This window comes from Mirounga leonina, unplaced genomic scaffold (genome assembly GCF_011800145.1).
Source record: "Mirounga leonina isolate KUSES-001 unplaced genomic scaffold, KU_Mleo_1.0 Mir_173, whole genome shotgun sequence".
NCBI lineage: Eukaryota > Metazoa > Chordata > Mammalia > Carnivora > Phocidae > Mirounga > Mirounga leonina.
Window position 1 is genome coordinate 91997894 of NW_023270447.1, and position 15606 is coordinate 92013499.

At 64.6% G+C, this 15606-nt stretch overlaps 1 protein-coding gene across 1 annotated transcript in view; it reads left to right on the forward strand.

Annotated features, from left to right (window-relative positions):
* The first annotated feature begins 1026 nt into the window (after positions 1 to 1026).
* Positions 1027 to 15606, forward strand: part of MEGF6 (multiple EGF like domains 6) — an 87996-nt gene continuing 73416 nt past the window's right edge. Inside the window, 3 exon segments of the mRNA XM_035019030.1 lie at positions 1027 to 1136; positions 4946 to 5080; positions 8442 to 8551. Coding sequence (XP_034874921.1) covers positions 1027 to 1136; positions 4946 to 5080; positions 8442 to 8551 — 355 coding nt within the window.

Below are 15606 nucleotides of genomic sequence, written 5' to 3' on the forward strand. Positions count from 1 at the left end.
CCTCGTTCTACCCAGGCTGCACCTTCCCCTGCTCTTCAAAAACCTCCTGTTCCACCCCAGGGGCCCCCTGACCCCCTGGGCCCTGAAGCCCCTGGTCCTCAACCCTGGAGTTAGTGAATTCCAAACCAAAACCAGGTTGGTTGGTTGGTTGGTTTTTAAAGTAATAGATGTCCAACATGGGGCTTGAACTCAAGACCCAGAGATCAAAACTTGCATGCTCTACTGACTGAGCCCTCCAGGTGCCCCAAACCAGGTTTAAACGGAGGGAAATAAATCCTCCAGAGGGAGACTCCTGCCCTCGATGGCCTCTGGGAAGCAGGCACCCCCTGACTTCAGGCCACTGGCCAAGAACACCCTGCACAGAAGAAGTGTAAAAATGTCCAGGGCGTGATCGGTGCCCAACCGCGGGGGTGCCCAAAGGGGAGTGTCCAGAGGCACACGGAGGGCTGCAGAGGCTACCCCCCAGCCCCTCCAGCCTCTGCCCAGCAAGGGAGGGGATAGGGCACCGGGGTGACAATGGACAGAGTGTCCGCGGAGACTTAAGAGGGACGGAGGGCCGAGGGCTGCCCCTAAAGACGCGCGCATGGGTCCGAGGTCCGTCGGAGTCGGTCACTCGGTCGCAGGGCGTCTGGGACTCGCAGCCTGAGAGCGGCGGGAGCGCGAAGGCTGGGGGCGAAGACCCGCGGAAGGCAGGGCGCGGGGCTGGAGGCGGCGGCCTGGGCGGGGCCAAGGCGGGGGCGGGGCCCGGGCGGGGGTCCGGGCCGGGGGCGTGGCAAAGGCGGGCCGGCCTCTGGCGACGGGGCCGGGCGCGCAGTGTCGCGCGACGCGGACGCCGGCCAGGCGGGAAGCCGGACCTCCCGCACCTGCGGCGCCCCGGGGCTCGGCGGGCCCGGCGCGGGCACCTGCGGCTGCGCCCTGCGCGTCCCAGGGCCATGGCGCACGTGGAGGCGGCGGCTCCGAGGGCCCCCGGGGGCCTCCTGTGAGCGGCGGACCAGAGCGGGGACCCGGCGCGGGGCCGCGGACACGATGCCCGTCCTTCCGGAGGCGAGGGCGGCGGGGCGCGCGGTGGCCCTGGCCCTGGTGCTGCTGCTTCCCGCAGGGCCGGCGAGCGCCCTGCTCCGCCTGCAGCCCGGCCTGTGAGTAGCGGGGTGGGGGGGCTGCGCTGGACGGCGGAGCCCGGGCCCGGGGCAGCTTTGTCCCTGGGCCCTGACAAGGTTGGGCTCTTGGCCGCAACTGGGGAGCGTCGGGGCTTGGGTCGCGGGCGCTTCGGTAGCAGGGCCACCTCCTCCTGCCCTAACGCCGACCGCCTTCCTCCACTCTAACGTGCGTCCGCGCTCTGGCCGACGCTGCGCTCCAGTCGGGGTCCTTGCGGGCAGAGAAAGCAGGAAGGAAGCAGCCCCTTCTCACTTCCTTCCAAAGCCTGCCTCCTGGGGCCTGGGGGTCTGTGCAGGGGCGGGGTGCGCCCAGACAGGGGGCCCCTGGACGTGGTGTGTGTGTTAAACACGTGCGTGCTGGGGCAGGGAGACAGGAGAAGAAACTCAGTACCAGAATGGGCAGGAAGAGAGGGTCAGGGAGCCAGCTGAGATGAATTTCAGTTTTGAAAGATGATTCCCCAATGGGCCGTTTAGCGGACAGCAGATCAATCCTTGCGCTGGCCTCCTAGGAAAGCTGGTGCCAAAGTGAGCCAGGGAAGGGGAGGAGGAGGGGAGGCTCCTGCTGGCAGCCCCCACCCCAGGGCTCCTGCAGGGTGCTGGGCCTGGGGCCTGCCCAATGCGGACAGGCTGCCGAAGGCTTCAGCGGGCCAGGCAAGTGGCCCGGCCCGGGTTAGGGACCCCTGTCTAGCACCTGGCCGTGCAGGAGGGTCACTTCCAGGCAGAGCTGGGGGTGGGGGGGCAGTCCAAGCCCCAGGACCCCCACCCTGGGTCTTGCTTTGCCCCAAGGGGGAGGGTTTCCTTGTGGCCTTTTCAAAGGAAAAGGGGGCCTTTGCATCCAGAAATGTGAGTGGCCTGAGTCCCGACTTCTCTGCGTGACTTCTGCTGGACATTTTTCTTTCCTGCGATCCCAGTGAGTTAGTTTGTCCAAGGGAAGCTGCAGCCTCAGAAGGATTCTCACAGTGGCCGTCTGGCCACTCAGCCTGCCTGCTCTTTGCAGGGTTAGCCGGGGACTTCCCAAGGCCCAGACTCCTGGGAATTCCAGGGTGCTGGTCAGGTGGACAGCTGCTCAGCCCACGAGGACAGAGGGCTCCTCCTTAAGAGGGGGCTTCTGCCCCAGTGTGCTTGTGGAGACTGCTTGTCACCCCTCCTGGGCCCCTTTCCCTGAGCCCCTGAGGAGTGGAGCTAAAGACCTGTGTCCTGAGGTTGACCTGCTCACCCGGGGCTCCAGGAGGCCTCTGGCCCAGCTGGGGTGAGCATTTCAACCAGCGGCTAGTGGATTGCCTGAGACCTCCTTCTCTTCCTGCTTCATGCTCTCCCCAAAGCCTCCTCTCCCGTCTCCCCTCTCTCTTTCTCCTCTTGCCCCTCTGGGGGCCTGTGTCCCTGTTTCTTGGTGGGGCGTCTGTTCTCAGATCGCCCCAGGCATGTTGAGCTCTGCGACACCTCGGGGTACATCTTCCTCTGCTCTGCTGTCTCTGGTTGTCTCTGGAGCAGCTGATGCAGGCCCCAGCATGCAGTGGGGCCACAGTGGACACTGCTGGCCGGCTGAGTGCGTGAGGGAGAGCACCCTTCTGCGAGACCCCAGAGAGGGGGAAGCTGCTGGGCTCCTGGAGGTGCCAGAATTTGCTCCTTGCACCCCAGAGGAGCAGGGGACGGAGCCCAGAGAACAGCAAGGGTTCCAGGAAGTGCTTTGTCCACACTGGTCCTGTGCCCCCTGCCACCCTTGCCTTGGGGGAGATGTGATGAGCCTGCAGGGCCTGGCACAGACATCCCCACCCTCTGTGGCTAGCTTTCCTGAACCCCTTGGTGGGCCTCTGGGGGAGGCAAAGAGAAGAGGGTTGCCGTGGTTGGGGGGGGGGGTCCCACTGACTCACAGCCCTGGTGCTCAGGGGGCCTTTGTGGACCCGTGGGAGCCTGTGACTGGTTCTTTGGCTCCCACTGGCCGACCATGTCCAGATTCAAAACCCTGCAACCTGTCTTTATGTATTTATTTGTGTCTCAAGTGAATTTCTGATGGAAGAATTGGTTGGCTTTCCTTCCTGGGGCCTGGAATGACTGCTCACTCCACACAGGGCTGGCCCAAGGCTACTGGCTGGGCCGGGGAAGCAGGGTCGGGACAGGGAGATGGTGTCCCCACACACTGGAGCTCCACCTGGCCGCAGTCCGAGGCTGCGGGGTCCCAAGCTCCATGCTGCACCCAGGCCAGGGGAACGTGTGTTCAGAGGCCCTCTGTGGGGTTCAAACGGGGAGCCTGTAAGAACAGACGTGATGGAGACACCTCTCCGTCACCTAGCCCTCCTTCTGGACCAGGGGATGTGTGTGGCCTGGCTTCCCCAGCCCCCTCCCTGCCCTGGTGTCCCCATCCTCACCTCTTCACCCTGGGGCCATCGTCCGGGGGCCATCAGGGCCTGGAACCGCCTACCCTGGAGGGATACTTCTCACACCCACCTTTACCTCAGCCCTGGGCAAAGGCCACCAGCCTCCAGGAGCCCCTCACTGCCAGGGAGCAGATGTCCGACAGAACTGTGTTCACTTTGTAGTCTGGGAATTGCCTTCCCTCCCCAGATGGGAAGCAGGAGCCAACGGCCACTCGGGTGACACTTTGGTCTCTCTGTCCGTTCCCTCCCCCATCCCACCTCCTCCACCCCACAAATGGAAAAGCTGGCCGAGGTTATGCTTGTGAAGGACTGGGAACTCCCCAGAAGAGAGTGTTCCGGCGCTCACCCCCGGCCCTGTGGGGCCAACGGAGAACCAGCAAGACTGAGGCTGTTCTCAGGGCTGTGGAGAGAGGGGGGAGCCAGGCGGCCCTGCAGGCCTCGGGGAGGAGTGCGCAGGTGCCCCGGAGTGAGGGCAGGGCACGGGCGAGTGACCCGCCGGAATGAGCCCGCAGGGCTGCTGTGGGACCCTCAGGACCCTCACGGTGGCTGTGGTTTGAGGAGGGCCAGGAAAGCAGAGGGGTCTTCCGAGGAGAACCCAGCCCACCCCATCCTCTTCCGCAGAGGACCCTGGCTGGTCTCACAGACTTGCGAAGCTTTGCCTTCTCTCCTGGACTTTGTAAAACTTGCCTGTGTGGGGACCACCCTGGTCCCTGAATCCGGGCGTGCCTGGGGTGAGCTGCGCCCCTCCCCTCGCCTCCCCTTCTGGAGCAGGGCTGGGCCCCTTCTGCCCCTTCTCAGCCACCTCGTCCTTCCTGAGTGTGGCGTGCTCCTGTCCATGCGTTCACCCGTGGGGGCTCCTGGGGGCCGAGGAGCCACCGAAATCACAGGGCCCCGGCTGAGCCCCCCACTCCGCCTTCCCTGGAGGCTCCCCTCCTCCCACGCCTGCCTCCTCTGCTTGTTCTGGCCGGAGCGAATCCCACCCGGCCGTGTGCCCAGCACCCGCGGCTCAGGGCCATCTCTGAGGCCGGCCTGGCTGCGGAAGAGGGGGCCTGGGATGGGAGTCACACGAACGCAGGGTTGACGTCACTGTTCCCATGGACCCCCCGGTGCCCTGTGCAAGGCAGCAGCGGTATCTATACTTTGGGGTTTGGGCAGGATTAGAGTAACCCTATGGGCAGCTTGGGGCCCCTGCATGGAGGATGCTCAGATATGACCCTCTTCCTCTGAGGCTCACACCCTTGAGCCTGGGCCTGCAGCAGGCCTGGGAGGGGCCCCGGCCTGGGGGCCCTGCCGTGGGGCCTGGCCATGGTCTGGACCCCACCCCGGATGGCTCCACGCCCCAGGGTGGGTGTGCAGGCGGCCTCGGGCCTGCTGGCCACTGGTGGCCGGGGCGCTGACATCTGTCCTCTGTCCCAGGCCCCACGTGTGTGCCGAACAGGAGCTGACCTTGGTGGGCCGCCGCCAGCCCTGTGTGCAGGCTTTCAGCCGAACCGTGCCCGTGTGGAAGCCGGGCTGTGGGCGGCAGGCGTGGTGCATCGGCCACGAGCGGAGGTATGTGCTGGGGTCCCCGGGTCCCGTGTGGGAGCGGGGTGGCTGGGGTGGGGGACTGTCCTGATCTCGGAGCCTTCTCCGTGCAGTGGTGGCCCTACAGGGAGGAGGGGACTCTGGGAGGGGTGCTCTGAGGGGGACAGGGATCTCGTGGGGCAGGCGGGGACCCCTGGGGGGGTTTGGCCACATGAGAGGGGAAAAGCAGGTGCCCAGCCTGCTAAGTTCTGCGGGACTGCTGCGGCCGAACCCCTGGGCCTCATTCCCAGAAGAGCCAGTGCGAAACCTTTTATTGCTCAAGATTTTATTTCAAAATCAAATTAAGGAGTGCCTTTGCATACCTCTCCACTTTTTATAGACTCAGGCTCTGGAATCTGTACGATTGCAAAGCTGGGCAGTGGGGGGGCCTCAGCTCGGGCAACTCCCCTGGCTGGAAGCAGCAAGGCCTCCAGGTTAGGTGCGGGGAAGGCCGGAATGGGCCTCAGATGGGGCGTGGTGTCCAGCTTCGCAGCGAGGCCTTTGGGGGTGGCCTGTGTGGTGTCCTCCGTGTGGGGCGTGAACTCCCTCCCATTGCCCCCCCAGTGAGCCTCTGGTGCTCAGGACGGCCCTGCAAGCATGAAGGGTCCTGCATGAGCGTCAGGGGCCTGATGCTGAGAAACCCAGGGCAGAAGGAAGACAGCTCCCCTCGTGCTTCCCCCAGAGAGGCACTCTGAGCAGTGTCCACAGCTTGGGCCGTGTCCCTGCAGCCGCTCACGGTGAAGCCGCCAGGAGCCCTGTGGCCCCCGGGCTGGAGAGTTGGGTGGGTGGCTGTGCTGAGAAGCACCCAGGCTCCCCGTCGCTGGCCCCCAGCGCCCCGTCACCGGCCCCCAGGCTGGCCTGGGTGGGGTGGGAGCAGCGTTTCCAAAGCATCTGGGTGCCTTCAGTGTCCTGGTGGGGCATCTGGGGCCCTCGGAGCAAAGTCCCCCTGTCTGGGAGGACCTTGCTGCCCCGTTATGTGGGGTGGGGGCCTCAGGGTCTCTGCCATGCTTCCTGCCCCGGTGCGGAGGGGAGGGAGTGTGCATTCTGTGTCAGGGTCTTCTGGGAAGGCTCAGGAGGGGCCGCGTGCAAAACGGGTTCTGGGCATCCTCGCCTTGCCCAGCTCCAGGTGTCTGGGACCCTCCCTTCGGGTTCAGCAGGAACAGTTTGGGTCCCTGGCCTGTTTGGGGGCGGTGACTGCCAGGTCTCCTGGCCTGCAATGTAGTTGGGGTTCACCCCACCCTACACGGGCTGTTTCCCCCCCAGCCCTCCACTCCGTGTGAATGAGAGCTGTCTCACCACCTCTGTCCCATGGGGTTTCCTGAGACCTGCCCCAAGCACCTTCTGGGCTCGGCCCCACTTCCCTTCTGTGGGGCTCCTGGCTGGTAATGGGTCATGTCCCTTCCCGTGATGCCGCCCTGGAGCCCAGCGTGCTGGCTATGGGCAGTTGCCTGAATGCCTCGTCCAGATGTTCCTCCAGTGGCTGTCGAAGCTGTGTGGCCTCTGGCTGGCACGCTCCCCTTCCTCCTTCAGGAATGCACAGAGGCTCCGGCTTCCCTGGGAGGCGGGCCCTGCCCCCTGCCCCCCTTCTCCCCATCTGCCAGCCCAGGGGCCAGCTCTCCTAGCGCATCAGGAGCGTCTCCCTGGCAAACCACCAGCCAGCACAGGCCGTGCCAGGCCTGAGGAGCCCCCCAGGCTGCGTCAAAGGCCCCCTGCCCTTTGGGGGGGAGTGGTCTATGCAAAGGGAGGAGGAGGGAATGCTTGGAGGAGCCAGGAGGCCACACGGAACCCCTCCCTCCAGGCCTGTCCCCCAGATCTCCTCCCCTGTGGCCCAAGCTCCACGGGGCCTGCAGAAGGTGGAGATGTGTGCACTAGCCTGGTACCCCCGTCCCCCTGTCGCCCCTGGCCCTGCTGAGAGCCAGCTTCCTGGCCATGGCCAGAGCCCACGTGAAGTGTCCCCTTGTGAGCTGTTGCACCCACCCTCCTCCGTGAGCTGTGTCGCCCATGAGCTGTCCCATGTGGGCTGCAGGGGAGTGAGGGGTCGGCTCTTGGGGGGCTGAGGGGGCAGTAGGCCCACAGCTGCCTCGGAGGGTCTCTAACTTCTGAGGGTGGGGGGAGGTGGCAGATGGGCCGATTGTCTCCGTTCTCTGGGTGACCGCGAGGAGCAGCACGTAGCCCCGGGAGAGGGATAAATATTTACGATGGAAGGACCCAAACACTGTTTGCTTTGTCAAATACTGTCCACCGCTGTGGTCGGTTTCTCTCCAGGCAAGTGGATTCATGTCCTGCCAAAGTGGTGTTTTGCAAAGCTCCCCCGAGCTGCTGTGTGCAGCGTGCGCGCATGAACTCCCGCTTCCGGGAAGGGGCCTTGTTTGTTTGTGGGGTCCCTGGGTTTCCCACGGCTCCCCGGGGCCAAGCCCCAGCGAACAGAAGGGAGTCACGTCACTTGGAAATGGCAGTCCAGGCCCTTGGGCCACTCCTGGGGCTCAAGGGTCCTTGATCCCATGGCTGTTGGCCGGGCTCCTGGCCACTGTTCTACAGACAGTTGTGGGGTGGGGTTGCTGTGTCTGAAGGCTGTGGGTGGCCTCGGGGCATCCCCTTCCTCTTGTTCTCTTGCTCTCTCTGCTCAGCCTTTGCTGAGCAGGAACCGGCCTGGGTCCAGGGGTGCAGGTGGGAGGGCCTCCCCTCCCCTGAGAGGCCCCCCCCACCCCCCCGCTCCCGTCTGATCTCAGCCCTGTGTGCTGGTCACACTCCGGTCCCGCTGCTGCTGTCCACACGCTTCTCCCGGTCACCCTGTCTCCTCAGCTCAGCCCTACGCTCCTCGGGGGGGAAGGGGCCCTCACGGATGCCCCAGGGCCATCCTGCTGTCCACTGGTGGACTGAGAGCCTGGGGTCTGGATTGGCACCGTCCGCCCAGCACGGGGCCCCAGGAAGCCACGCTTGTTCCCAAGCTGGACGCTTGGAGTCTGACCCCCAAGCCCTCCAATCTGGCCTGGTGATGAGAGCCAGATGTGGGGTGCTATGCCCGTCCTGACGCCAGCCTGGAACTGGGCCCACAGCAGGGGTGCAGAGGGAGTGGGGTAGCACCCCCTGTGCCGAGCTGGCCGGGGCCAGTGTGGCTGGCTCCGGGCCGGTCACGTGTCCCCGGCTCCTGCTGTCCCTCTTCGTGCAGGTGCGGCTCTGCTTTAGGATGCAGACCTTCGACCCGCCTCCGAGCCTCAACCTGCTCAGCTTGAAATGGGGCCGGTCAGAGAATCAGTGTGGGGAGCGGTGGGTGAGAGCCTAAAGCCGCAGGGAATGCCACCAGCGCTGCGCCCGCGCCGTAAACGTTGCCCTCTCCCTTCTTTTCTAGAACCATCTACTACACAGGCTACAGGCAGGTGTATGCCGTGGAGGCCCAGACCGTGTTGAGGTGCTGCCCAGGGTGGAGCCAGCAGCCTGGAGACCAGGGCTGCCTCTCCCGTGAGTGTCCCTCCCCCGACCCTGAATCAGTGCGTCGGAAGAGGCCATGTCTAAAGGGGGTGCCCCCGGCACGGCAGGGTGCAGGCCCCGTTTCTGCACTTGGTGGCACTCATCACAGCGTGGGAGCCTCCCAGGGCCGCGCGTCCCCCCCTCTGCCCCCTGAAGGCTGTTAAAACGGAATAATAAAAGAGGAACAGTGAACCCACAGGCTGATGGGGGCAGGGGCCGAGGAGACAGGGCTGGGGCGGGTGGGGGCTCCGAGCAGAGGGTGGGGGGCTGCCTGCCAGTGCCCGGGTGCCTGGCATCGGGAGGGGTGTGAGGGTGGTCCTGGGCCACGTGCTGCTGTCTGTGGCTCAGCTGTCTCTTGGGGGTCATGTCATGGAGCATGCCCCTTCCCCACCTGCACCGCTATAGCCATGCTCTTGCTCTTGGGTGTTTCTTCTCTGTTCCCAAGTGGGCCCAGCACTGGGCATTGGGCCGCTGGCCTCTGTGGACAGTTGTTTGTGAGACAGTAGCTCCTGTCCTGGTGCCCTGGGCCTCGGTCTCTCCTCTGCTTCATGGGGGTTTGTCGCTGCCTCCCTCAGAGGGGGGGGTCCTGATAGCCGCAGGAGGCAGGGGGACCCCTGTGTCAGCACACGTGAGCCTCACTGTGAAGCCTCTGTTTCATAAACTAAATGGGGCTCACAGCTGCGGAGTCTGGCTGCAGGGAGTATTTGGGAAGCTCGTTCTGGCCTGTGGGTTTGGGCACAGGTGGTCAGCAGGTGGGTGTGGGCCCAGGTGGGCCAGCAGGTGGGTGTGGGCCCAGGTGGGTGTGGGCCCAGGTGGGTGTGGGCCCAGGTGGGTGGGCAGTTGGGGCTGATGGGGTAGGAGGTGGCAGTATCCCTTCCCTGGAGAGGTGGTCCCAGAGGTCTGGTCTCCCCTGAAACAATGACATGGCACCCCCTGATGTGAGGTGAGGGATGGGGCCATGCAGTGGGGGTGGCTGGGGGTCCCAGCTCCCCCATGCTGGAACAGGATGTGTTCCGGCCTGTCTCTCTGCCCCTGGGTCCCTCTGCACACGGGAAACATGGGAGCAGCTGAACGGGGGCAGAGATGTTTTTGCATGAACTCCAGTGGGAAAAGGGGAAGAGAAGGATGCTGGTGCTGTTTTTCTGGAAGAGGAAATGAATAATTCTCCCCAGGAAGGGATCAGGAGGGAAGAGGAGAAGGAAGCAGCTCTGGCTTCCTTTGTGGGCAGGAGAGGCTCAGGGGCAGGGTGGCTGCCCAGATGCTGGCCAGCTGGCCCTCTGGCGGGAGGTGCCCCAGACCCCCGGTTCCCGGCAGCAGCCCTTCTCCCCACGCTCTCTGATCCTGGTGATGTGTGTGTTCCCTGCTTCTGGCTTCTAGGAAAACAAAGGAGTCTGTTGACTGGGGGTGCATGGTAGAGGTCAAAGCCGACGGCCCTGGTTTCTGCTGTGAGATGGGGCTCCTCGGGCCTGCTGGAGGCGGCCCTAGTAATCTGTTGAATGGTGGGGGCGGGCAGAGGAGGCAGGGGCCTACAGCACTGGGTGGGGTTGGGTGGGTGGGGAGCACAGCGTTTTTATACCTGAGAAGGGACGTGGATGCCCAACCACATGGCCAGCCTGGGGTGGGGGGCCCTCTGGGCTTGGCTTCCTGGGCTGGGGGGAGTGGGTGTATACACTCTCATGGGCAAGGGCGCGGAGCCGGGGTGTCGGTCACAGGTGGCACTGCAGCGTTCCCAGCATCCGTACTCCTGAACTGGGGTCGGGTGACCCTTGGTTTCTCCTGTGTCTCGGAGTGACCTTCCCAGGGTCAGGGGTGGGGAGGAGCGGTAGGGCCCAAGGGTCAGCCAGATCCTGGGAGACCAGGTTGGAGACAGGCCCCAAATGCTGACTTTTCAGGGATGGGGGGCCGATTTCAGCATAGGTCCTCAGGCCCTGACAGTCTCTCCTTCGCAGTCTGGCTCAGCATGCGCTCCGGGGCTGTCCTGCGGCTCTGTCTGCCGGTGCTGGTGGCCAGGAAGGACGAGCTGGCTCTGCCGTGGCCTGGCCAGCTAGCAGGAGGGGGCGGGTATGCGGCAGCGGGGCGATCGCTGGCAGGTGGGACCTAAAGCCGCCCAGGGCAGCCGTGGCCTTGCAGAGGTAGAGAAGCCGGGCTGGGGACAGGGCTGTAGCGGTGAGGAAATGAGGACGTCTCTGCCACAGGGCCTGGCCTTGGGGGTCCAGGTTGTGCTGTTGGCCTGGAGACACAGACAGGGTCTCCACGTGTGTCCTAAACTTGAGGCTTAGGCTTTCTTGATTGTTTTTTAAAAAAACATTTTAGTGCAGGATTTACTTATTTCTGTATTTGGATTTTGAATGCTCTAGGAAGAACCCTGTGACCCGGCCTCTCGGGCACCCTCTTGTTGCCCCAGTGTCTGGGTCCCCGGCAGGTGAAGGGAGGGAGGGACAGGGAGGCTCACGTGGGGCAGAGCCTGAGCCTGGGACCCTGCCCCCCAGGGGTGGCCGTTGCTCAGCTCTGGGGAGTCAGGGGGCCTGGCAGGAGGCTGGTGGCGAGCAGACGATGTGACAGGGGTGCAATGGGGGGTACAGAGCCAGCTGGGGCTTCGATGTGTGGATGGGCAGGGCAGGCCCACAGAGACGTGGGGGTTGGAGGAAGTGCCGCAGAGGCGGCAGGGGGGCGGCGTGCAGAGTAAGGCAGAAGAAGTGGCCAGAGAAGGTGGGCTGAGCACAGAGAACGGGCTTCCTGACGTGAGCTGAGCCCTTGGGGTCACTGGGTCACTCTGTTTCCCTGTCCCAGGTGGAGCAGGTGCCCAGGCCCCCCAAACCCTGGGAAACCCTGCCCTGTGGGGTCAGGGGAGAGTCTGGGGTGGCCCCCTTCCTGCCAGCTTGCCTGTGGGTGCCGGGGCTGGAGGCTGGGTCGGGGCCCTCCGAGCTCCTGAGCACGAGCAGTGGCTGGGGTGCTGGGCCCACACTTGGGAGAGGTGCCCACTTCCTGCACAGGGGCCCGGGGGTCAGGAGTCTCTGGGTTTGTCCCTTCCCCCATCCCTGTGCCATTTCCCCAGTCCCAGTCCAGGCTGTCCGTAGTCAAGGGAGACCGGGTTGGGCCGGGGGCAGCCCCCCCTGCTGCTGACAGCCCCAGCCTGGCCCCGCTCCACCAGCCATGTGAGACGTCCTCGATTCGCGTGTCCTGGAACCGCAGCTGCATGCGGGACGCCATCAGGGCCCCCGTGGGTTCGTGTGGGAGTGAGGAGGAGACATCATGCTGTGTAAGAGAATGACAGGAAGCTCCTAGTGGCCACTGTGATTTCTCAGAGGCCCACTTAGCAGCATGTGTGACCTGGAGGTGACCAGAAAGGAAAAGTGCTGGCCGGGTGGGGCGGCGTTGCCTGGTGACCAGGGGGCTTCCTCAGGTCTGCGTGGTACACATGTGCCCCGTGGGCAACTGGGCGCTAACCTCTTCTGTTGGGGTGCCAGATTCTTGCCTGGTGGCTCTCCCAATTCCACGGCCATCTCGGTGGGGTGCAGATTTTCCTGGACCCACCCCCATGCCCTGGGCCCTGGGTGTCCCTCATCAAGGGGGGCCCTGAGTGTGAAGGTGCTGCATGCAGACTCTGACATGGATGCACCCAGGAATGAGGGGCCAGGAAGATGCTCTGTGGCTCCCCGCTCTAACTCTGTGCAGGCTGAGCCCCGGCCATCTGAGGAGGCCACTGGACAGAGAGGGCAGAGCCTGAGCAGGTGCCAGGAGCTGCACCAGCAATGAGGAATGGGAAGGGGTTCTGTGGTCCGGGGAGCTCTGCATAAAGCACAGTGAAGCAGGTTCCATCGTTGCGGGACTTATCAGAGCATTTAACATGCTAATGTGTCCTGTGAGTTCCTGAGAAAGACTATGTAGTATTTTCCAAACCAATTCTTTATTTAAAAAGAAAGGAATAAAAAGATACAACAAAGTTGAAAAAATAAACAGTGTCCCTAAAGCATGTTGGGAAACTGACCCAGGCGGTCCCCCGGACGATCGTTTGTGTGGGGCCAACAGTGTGCCCTGCGCTGTGCTCAGGTGCAGGAGGGTGGCAGTGGCAGAGACTGGGCCTGGCCCTTCCTCCGTCGGAGCTGCTGTCCCGTGGCGGCGGACACGCGGGCAAGCGCGCCTGCGGTTCTGGGTTCGGTGCCAGCCCGTGAGCAGAGCCCTGGAGAAAGCTGAGGTGGGGGAGGGGCGTCGGCCAGGAGGGGCTGGGCGGGGCTTGAAACAGCTCGGGTTTACTCTCTGGAGGCCGGAGGTGTGCCATCCACGTGTGGGGGATCCTTCCCGCTTGGTCCTGGGCCCTCCCTGGTGTGGGGCCGCGTCAGCCGCCTGCTGCCCGCGTGCCCTCCCCTGTCTCTGAGCGGGGCCTGCCCGAATCCGTGTGAGCCTGGTCTCTGCCTTAGTCATGCCCGCAAAGACTCTGTTTCCAAATGAGGTCACTTGCTGAGGTCCCAGGGCCCTTGTGAGGACAGCGAGCCCGTGCAGGGTCTGACACGGTCTGCCGTGGAGGGCGGAGGGCCTGGCCCTGGCGGGTTGCGGAGTGTGGTGAGAAGTGGCCGGATTCTGGATGCGTGGATGGAGTGGGAGCTGGGTCTGGACAGCGTGGCCGTGGCTGGGTTTTCAGGACCCCATGTGTGCCCGGGTTGTGTGGGCCAGCCTTGCCCTGACTCTGCAGCAGACCCTCAGAGGTGACCACGGACTGGGGTGGCCACCCAGAGCTTTCTCCACGGGCTGTCCTGGCCCATTGTGGTCACTCATGCCTTCTTGCTGCCCAGGGGATGCTAGGCCGGCTGGGAGAAAATCTGTGGCCTGTGAGGGCTTCGCACGAGTGTGGGGGAGGGATTGACGTGGTTTGTTGCCACGGGAGCCTGGGACAGGCCACTGGGTGGGCCAAGGGGACAGAAGCCCAGGCCGCTGACCACCTCGCAAGCTTGCCCTTTCCTCCCTCCTGGGATGCGGCCATCTCCTCTGTGATCCTGGGGCTGTGGGAAGGAGCGGCAGGAAGGCTGCTGGGGGACCCGGGGACGGCCGCCCTCTGCCTTCCTGCTTCGCTGTTCACTTTCCCTTTTCCGTTCTGGACACGTGTCAGCCCTGCGCCCAGCGTGGGAATTTGCAGAGCTGGCACTCTGGCTGTCCTGTCCTCGCTGTGGACACGGGTGCCCACGCGGTTGCTAGGGGTGGGTGTGTTGTTCTGCGGCGACCCCTCATCCCCTAGGTGTCTCCGGACAGTGGAGTCACCCCAGACTTGGATGCTGCTGTGCTGGGCACGTTTGCACACTCGTGCACACTCGTGACCGGACCAGCATGCTGTCCACCCAGGCGAGCTCACCCACGTCACAGCCTCACATACACGTGCACGGTTGATGCCTGTGCTCACGCTCACAAGGACGCATGTGTGTGCAATCACACGTGCACACACATGGATGGTCTCACATGCGCTGACGCGCTCACCCTCGGACATATGCCCACACCCATGTGCTCCTGAACACACGGGCTCACGCTCACGTGCACACGTGCGGCCCGTGTGCCTGCTCGCTCACGTGTGTGTGCAGTGCTCACACCTGTGTGAGTGCCTGCACGCCCGCCTGCTCCCGTGCACGGGTCTGCTCACGCCTGCAGCTGCGGCCCACGGCACCCACGCTGAGCACGCGCCTCCTCTGTGCGGCCCTGCCTTCCAGCGCAGGCCTGCGGTGGGTGCGCGGCCAAGGGGGAGCCCTGCCTCAGACTCCCGGGGCCTCGGGGCGGGCACTGGCGTGGCTCTTCCTTGGGCGCTAGGAGCCGGAGTGACTCCTTCCCTGCAGCAAGGGTCTGGGCGGGGGGAGGTGCGGGTGGGGGCTTGGGGTCCAGGCCTCCAGCTGCCAGCTAGCATTGGGTCGAAGGCCGGCGGGTCTGGTAGCAGAACAGGGACAGAGGGACCAAGTGGGAGGGACCCGGGGCTCCCAGGGAAGTGGCCTCCATCCTGTAGCCGCCCAGGCGGTCCTACCAGCACCTCAGGTGAGGTTTAGGAGATGCTGCCCAGTGGCGTGGTCGATGAGGTGAGGGCCGCCCTGAGCCACGGTGCTCATCTCGCTGCCCTGCGAGGGGCCTGGGCACAGTGTCGTCCTCACCGTCACCCCCTTCATCTGGGCTTTCCCCCACCCAGCATTGTTTGAACCCCTAAATGCCGCCAACGATGGGGGACAGAGGTGCTCTGTGCCGGGTCCAGCCCCGACTCTGCCTGGTGCTGGCCTCCCAGGCCGGTTGCTGGAGGAGCGTTGGGGGCCCGGGTATCCTCGTGGGGTTCTGGCCTGCTGTACGTGCCCCGGCCGCCCTGGGAGAGTTTCCTGGGTGCCGGCCTGGGTAGTACACACCCTGTCTCTGCTGGCCTGGTGGCTTCGGCCATGGGCAGGACGGTGCCACCGCTTCCTTTGCCGAGCCTGGGAGCCGGGAACCAGCTGGCGTCGGACTGGTCGGCTGTGTTCGATCTGGCCCGAGGTTTCCGTGAGCCAGGCGCGCAGCGGGAGCTCGCGTGGCGGTTTTATTGGGCCCCGCACATCCACCACGTGTCTCGGTGGTGGGCTGATCCCCAGTTACAGTGGAGGGGCTGTGGCCCAGACAGGAGGAGAGCTGCTTCCCAGACAGGCCCCTCCCAGGCTCCATCCTGAAAATTCTGTGTTGGGTGCAGGGAGGGGCTGAGGTCCCCTCAGGCCTGATCAGGATGTGAGCTCAGCCCCAGCCAGCAGACAGGCGTGCCCCTCCTCTGGGGATGCCGTGGGGAGCTGATGCAGGGATGGGGCTCCCCTGCTCCTGGGCCCAGCCCTCACTGCCGGGAGTGGATGGGAGCCAGAGGCTTCGGCACAGGAAGTCCACAGGAGGCCGTGCAGCTGGGACAAACCACGAGAGAGCAGGTTCCCAGGCCAGGAGCTTTGTCTTGGGTCTGAGTTGGTCCCTCCCGCCCTGGCCTGTTCGAGCTATAGGATGAATGTGGGGTCTCTGGGCCGCTTGGGCAGAGGTGCCCAGGGACAGGGCTCATTTGCAGTGCTGGTCTCCAG